General features: G+C 44.2%; 1 protein-coding gene across 1 annotated transcript in view; it reads right to left on the reverse strand.

Moving 5' to 3' along the window:
* Positions 1-1,424: 1,424 nt before the first annotated feature.
* TOP2B (topoisomerase (DNA) II beta 180kDa) overlaps positions 1,425-6,317 on the reverse strand; it is a 40,271-nt gene continuing 35,378 nt past the window's right edge. Inside the window, exons 27-33 of the mRNA XM_010156498.1 lie at positions 5,236-5,394; positions 4,221-4,428; positions 3,651-3,730; positions 3,222-3,332; positions 2,561-2,677; positions 2,113-2,210; positions 1,425-1,908 (exon numbers count right to left, since the gene is read on the reverse strand). Coding sequence (XP_010154800.1) covers positions 1,747-1,908; positions 2,113-2,210; positions 2,561-2,677; positions 3,222-3,332; positions 3,651-3,730; positions 4,221-4,428; positions 5,236-5,394 — 935 coding nt within the window. The 3' untranslated portion in view covers positions 1,425-1,746. The remainder of the gene's footprint in view (positions 1,909-2,112; positions 2,211-2,560; positions 2,678-3,221; positions 3,333-3,650; positions 3,731-4,220; positions 4,429-5,235; positions 5,395-6,317) is intronic.

The following is a 6,317-nucleotide window of genomic DNA, read 5'->3' on the forward strand; positions in this document are numbered from 1 at the left end:
CCATGCCGCCTCTTATTCAGGAGATGTTGGAGAACTCTGAAGGACACGAACCACTGACACCGACCTCAAACGGAAACGCTGCGGAACACAGTCCCAGCGTCTCGCCCAGCTCAGTGGACAACAGCAGCGTCAGTCAGTCTCCGATGGTGCAATAAGACATTTTCCAGCTACTTCAGACATTCCTAATACCTTACGTACAGGGATGAAAAGCAAGAGAAACATTTTTACTGCTGCTTAGTTTCTGGACTTAATATATATCTATATATGTGTACATATATATAGATACAGACTCGACAAGGACCAAGAAATTTTCATATGTATCGCTATATACTCCTTGCTGTTTAAACTCTTTAAAACTAGAAAATGCAAACTTTTGAAACTCTGAATCAGCCATTTCATGCAAAAAAAAAAAGAAAAAAATAGTTAAGCTTCTGTTTCCTCCTCTGAGCATTCAAGATTGCATGGTGACGAGACAGATCCCAAACGTTACATTCTGGTTGCGTTCCCGATGACTTTGTACATACAGGTGTATGGCTGTACTTTCTCTACTGGATGTTTGGTGCTTTCCTTTTGTCTCCCGTCCCTAGAACGGTCAGGACACCAACCCTATGAAACGGACTGCTGTACGCATCCAGAAAAGGAAGTCTGAAGGACAGTCTGAAACCAGCTTGGCTCCGATGCCCTCGGTTCGCATCTCCCTCCGCGTGGAGCACGCCCAACGGCGCCGCGCTGTCGGCGCCAGCCGCTAGATCAGTTACCCAGGTGTCATTTGTCCCGCTGTTAGCGTCACTTTAAAATTCAGAGAAGTGGTGTCTTACCTGGCTGGTGCCCTAGCCCCGCCCCTGAGCACTACCTGGCAGTAACGCAGCCTCCAAGGCAGAAACACTTCGCAGTGTTACCACCTTTTTGTTTACCTGTTCACAAGCCATTAGGGAGCCTCCGCGGGAGTAACCAGCAGCCTCATTTGCAGCTTGTGAATGGGCCCGTCGAGGGTGTTTCCTTACCAGTCGCTGCCGGAGTCGCTGGGCTGTCCAGCCTTCCAGGCGCTAGGGAGGTACAGCTAAGACTGCCGGAAACACAGGGAGAGAACCTGCCGCCTTGGCCTTGTTAAATCACCATGAAGCAGAGTGAAAACTGTGGTAGAATGGTTGACAGATGTAAAGTGTCGGTTTCTTAGGTTTCATTTAAAGCACTAGTGGGTATTATTTTTTTTTATATATTCTAGCAAGTCCGTGATGTACTTTCACCGGCTCTGTTTGTACATTGAGATTGTTTAACAATGCTTTCTATGTTCATATACTGTTTACCTTTTTCCATGGAGTCTCCTGGCAAAGAATAAAATATATTTATTTTAAAAAAACCCCGGTGTGGAAGTAGTCCCTCCAGCCCGACTTCCGCACACACACGCACACGCACGCACGGCCGTTTCCCATTTTTTAATGTTTAAACTTCATTTCAAAAAGCAGGTTTGCTGTTTGCAACCATGACAATTAAAATGTGCTTTAGCACAGCTGCCTAGGACATCTCTACAAGCCAGTCAGACAAATACATGACGTTTCAATGAGTAAAAAAGAGCATAAAACTGTAGGTGTAAGAACCAAATGTTAAAATGCCTACACACAATAATAAAAACCATCCATTACATTATCACATAAAATAAGTCAAATGTACAAAAGTTCGCGACAGAAGGGACAAAAGGACAACACAAGATAGTTGTTGGAAAACATCTGCGTGCTCTTGGGGCACTTAATTAAACATATCAAAATCGTCATCCTCGTCAGACTCTGCAAAATATTTCACTTCTTTTCTAGCCCGGCCTGTCCGTGGCTTTGGGGCAGTTTCGGAGGCAAAGCCTGACTGAAAGATTTCCACGTCAGAATCCTGGTCAAAAGCGGCCTTCTTGGATTTCTTGGAAGAGAAAAGACAAATCAGTTGTGATGCTGTGCCCCTTTTCCCTCCGTTACTATTCCCAAGTGCAGGAGACCTGCCCTAACCCCCACCCGCTCCAAGCACACCTGAAGCCCCATTACCACAGCAGCAGCCAGACCACGCACCCGGTGTGGACAGCAATCCCCGAGGTTCTTCCCAGAAGGAAAGCAGATGGGAACTGACCTTGCTTGGTGTTGGTTTAGGCGTTTTCTTCCCAGGGTTGTAATCGCCTTCGTTTTCCGAACTCGACGCTTTCCTTTTCTTTGCCCCTCTACCTTTCCCTGCGTGAGAGAATGGGATTTAACTTCAGCTTTTGGTTTTTGCTTTACATAAAACAAACCCAAACACCCCAGATTTTGGTAAACTGAAAGAAGACCCCAGCAAAATCACTTCAGGATGGCTCCAGATTAAAGTTCAAACGTGGCTGCCTCACACCAGCAGCGAAATGCAACGCTCCAGTTCCTCGGGCTGAAACCTTTCCTGCGTCTCCCCCAGTCACCATTCACCCTGGCAGCTCCTGACCGCCCGTCAACGTACCGCGGCGTCAGCGTGGTGCTGACTGCAGAGACGCTGCTCCCCCGTGACAACGGCTGGAGCCTGCGGTGTGGAGAGCGCAGCACCGAACCCTTACCTTTGGGTGCTGCAGTCTTCTTTGGAACGCCAAATTCCGAATCGGAGTCGGAGTTTACAGTTTCCACCTTCTTGGCCTTGGGAGCTCGTTTAGGTTTAGGGGCCACGTCCAGTTTCGCTGTTAGAAGTCAGAGACACTGAACACATTAGATTCACGGAGTGGCTTGCTGGAAGTACTGACCTTGATGAGGCACTCCAGCTGCAGCACAAACAGCTGGTGTTAAAACAAGACGAGTTTTCTCCCCCTGTGCCAAGTGGAACTTACTGTGACAGCCTACTTAGGACATTAGTATTTCTGGGGGATTCCTCCTTGGCACTTCCTTTTACAGTAAATCATTCAGATCCACTGTAGAAGACTCTTTTCAACCCCAAGGTCCTCATGTTTCACTTACTCCCTGAGGGTAAAAACCTCCCATTAGTTAAACCAACCAAAGGCTGAACACCAGCTCCATGCGCGGACAGTACGGAGTTCTGACACTACAGCAGCCACTGGGAAGGAAGAGATCGAGGAGCTGGAAGAGGTTCACACCCGATGCTGAATTTCACAGAGCTCCAAATAAACAAAAGCAGTTCCCGCTCTGGAGAGGTGAAGAGGCAATGCAAAGGTGGAGGAGATGAGTTTTGATTACATGGATTAGCCTGCAGGACAATCCCACACGTACCCTTTTTAGCAGCTACCGTTTTACTTGGAAGTTTCTCTGTTTGTTTCGGGGCAAAAGATGATGAGAAAACAGGAGCAGAATCCTCTTCATCACTGTCCAATTTTGCTGTATCTACAATCACAGAGCATGTTTAGAAGATGATTCGTTCACTGCATATTTTAAATAATCAGTATTAATTACAGTCAAAATTAATCTCAAAAAAAGGGTTTCTGACACTACAAGTAGGCTACGGAGGTACTGCGACTCTCCTGTCTATGACACAAGCTTTGTTCCTCTCAGGATCAGACTCTCCTTCCCCTTTCCCCCTTATAAATCCGCACATCCTTCTTCTAGAACTACTGTGTGAAGTTTGAGTGTATCACACAAACCCCGTAACGCATTCTGTAACAGCTGCTGTAAGATTAAACAGATGAGTGAAAACCAGCTTACCATCACCTGTCTTCTGGGAGTAAGATGGAAAAGAGAAGATGTTCCCAAAATCTTGATTTTTCTTGTCTTGAGATGTTTTCCTACTTCCCAGCAGGGAAAAGAAATGATGAGTTACGTTAACTGCATACTGTGGTATGTAGGCATTAAATATCCATGTGAGGTTAAATTCCTGGGGTAGCACGACAAAGCATTTCCCTCATTTCTGTACATGCTTGCGGCAGTCAAACCCCTAAAATCACCCTTCAGCCATGAACTTCAGGATTTAAAATTAACAGAACGGCACTTTTTATCAATAGTTCTGTATACTAGAGTGGCACAAGATGGAAAACTGAGAATCTTACACAACGCAGTCTAACATGGTATTACTGAGAGTATCGCACAGCGTGGTAAGTCACGTTTGTCTCTCCACGGCTGAGAGAACATAGGCTTCAATTCACCCCCGGCAATGCATACGTTTCATTTTACGTGGTGCACGTGGAGTAGTGACTGATGTTTCTCAGATTTGCTCAGAAGACGCCTGCGTTCAAAAGAAGTGTCAGTGAAGACATCCTGCTGAGCTACAGTACTTACTCTGGAGATGGCTTCGGTTTGGCTGGGGAGAAGTCATACTCGTCTTTTTCTAAACTGTCTGAGGGAACAAACTCCTCCTCTCTGTCATTTGTAACCGGAGAGGCTTTTACTTTGAGCTCATCCAAATCGTTATTGTTGTTGGCATCGTCATCATCATCGGCATCATCCTCCTCTTCTGAGAAGTCAAAAGTATACTTGGGCCTCTCGGCTACAAAAACACACACACATTTCAAGATCGGTGTCTATGTCAGTACAAGAATAAATCAAGGTGGAACTCCCTAAACAATCCCTGCCTCAGCGTGTACCAGACGCAAGACTGGGGGAAAAGAACCTTGTTTGAGCCTGGAAGAATAAAGGGACGTAATCTGAAGTGTTAGCAAACATCTAACACCACCTGTAGCTCGCTCAGACACCTTCAGCTAAGGGCGATACGAAGACACCGCTGCGTACGCGCTTGTAAGGAATGAGAGCCCTTCACTCACCGCTGAATTTCTTGAACCTTTCATTTGAACATTCTTCCTAATCAAGTGCTTGAAAAATTGACCAACAGATTTCCAGAAAAATCTGTGTGTTTTTCTTTATCAAATATTTATATATTTCCCAAACTTTCAGTCTCTGATATTTTTGTTTTTCATGGACTGTTCATAATTTTTTGGATAAATTTTTACTGGCCATTTTGGCTTTGGGCCTTATTTGACAGTAGAACTGCATTACAGTAATTTTTTTGTAAGGGTATTGTCTTCTCTGTTTGTAATGTAATTCACTAGTTTTGTGAGTCATTTTTATTCTAATGCTTAAAATAAGGGAAAAGATTTCTGGACCAAATTACAAAATCTTCCACGTCAAGTTCCTGGTCTTGACATAGGCATTTTTTCAGTAACGGCACAGCAGAGAAAACGTAACACCAGGCCTCTGTAGGAGATAACGTCCCGAAGGAACACTAAGCTCAAAGGGAAAAGCAGGTTTGTACTTTAAACTTTCAGTCACAATGCACAGTTCGCACGAGTTTGGGTACCTGCAGCTCTCCTAAGCAGCGAGTCTCTTGGAATAATCACCGGCTCATTCTCTTCTAAATCACTTTCAGACTTGGATTCATCATCTGACCACGGGTTTCGTTTCTTCACTTTTTTTGCACTGGATTTTGTAGATGAGGGCGTTCTTCTTACCCTTGTACCTGCCACAAGTTAAAGAATTTACTACAGTCAGGATAAAAAACACTTTCATCTTTTCTAATTGTTTATGATGTGTACATTTAGCATAAATTTTATCTTTAAAAGTTCTCCCTTAAATGTTGTACTTTTTCTTCTCCTTTCTGAAGAAAAATTAACACGACGAAATGATTTCACACAGAACTGACCTGCTGCTGCCAAAGAAATCTGTTTTATGACTGAAAAACACAAAAGTCTCTAATATGAAGTTTTAGCCCCTCTGCAGTAAAACTTCCAATTTTTTAAAGGTTGCTGGAGTTTTCCAGGAGAAGAACACGCAGTTTTCCGTTAGGGGGTAACAACGCGGTCAGTCAGTTGCAGGGCAAACTCGGGTCAAGCTGGGCTAATTGGCTCTGCCTCAGCACTGGCCAGGGTAGATCCCAGCTGCCTGTGGACAGCTCAGTCCTAACTGTTCTCGGTTAATCTAGGCAGGATGGGTAATTCCTTGAATAATTAAAACAAGATCTTATCTCAGAAGGAGTATTTAAGTAACCACTTTTTATTCCTCTTTTTTTTTTTAACCCTAAAACTTAAACCTTCTCTTTTGTCTTTAGGGTTCTTTTTTGTTGCTGTCCCCCCATTACTGTGTATTTCTCAAACAGTAGTAACAAATTCCTGCTAACAGAGGAAAAAGGAAAGTTAGCACAGACATGGGTTAGTCTACCGAGCCACAACATGCCAAACCTTCTAAAAGTCAGAATTACTGAGTATGTCAATAGGAAAATGTTCTGATTTAATCAAGTTGTACAATCTACACTGTCACTCAGACTGAAGGTCAGTAGCACGTCCTCCGGCGTCAGCGTGCAAACTAGAAGTTCCAGTCTGCACACGGTAAGTCTAGTTATGTAAAAGCAATCCATTTTTCTACTCTCAAAGATTTAACACCCCC

This window comes from Eurypyga helias, unplaced genomic scaffold, assembly GCF_000690775.1.
Source record: "Eurypyga helias isolate BGI_N326 unplaced genomic scaffold, ASM69077v1 scaffold4018, whole genome shotgun sequence".
In the NCBI taxonomy this organism is placed as follows: Eukaryota; Metazoa; Chordata; class Aves; order Eurypygiformes; family Eurypygidae; genus Eurypyga; species Eurypyga helias.